We start from the raw sequence: 290 nt of genomic DNA on the forward strand, positions 1-290 counted from the left end.
GCTCAGACCAGCCTTGGCCTGAGAGAGGAGAGGAGATGAGACACATGTCAGCCAAAACATCAGCCTCTCCCCCACACGTTTTCTACTTTCCTCCTGGAGGGGGCTCCTTCCTCACCTTGTCCACCTCCGCACGGTTTTGCAGGCTGCTGCTGAAGGGGTCGCGGGTGAGGCAGGAAACAATGACGAGCAGAGGGTGGAGGCAACGGTAGATGGATGCCAAGACGATGGCCTTGGCCAGCCGAGGGTCTGTGGAGATCTGAGCGAGGCGTTTGCCCAACGTGGGGAGAGGT

At 59.7% G+C, this 290-nt stretch overlaps 1 protein-coding gene across 1 annotated transcript in view; it reads right to left on the reverse strand.

Moving 5' to 3' along the window:
• Nucleotides 1-290, reverse strand: part of DHX30 (DEAH (Asp-Glu-Ala-His) box helicase 30) — a 16,332-nt gene that overhangs the window by 2,143 nt on the left and 13,899 nt on the right. The window contains 2 exon segments of the mRNA XM_009871468.1: nt 1-64; nt 116-282. The exon segment at nt 1-64 is cut by the window's left edge and continues 135 nt beyond it. Coding sequence (XP_009869770.1) covers nt 1-64; nt 116-282 — 231 coding nt within the window.

Source organism: Apaloderma vittatum, unplaced genomic scaffold (genome assembly GCF_000703405.1).
Source record: "Apaloderma vittatum isolate BGI_N311 unplaced genomic scaffold, ASM70340v1 scaffold24656, whole genome shotgun sequence".
NCBI lineage: Eukaryota > Metazoa > Chordata > Aves > Trogoniformes > Trogonidae > Apaloderma > Apaloderma vittatum.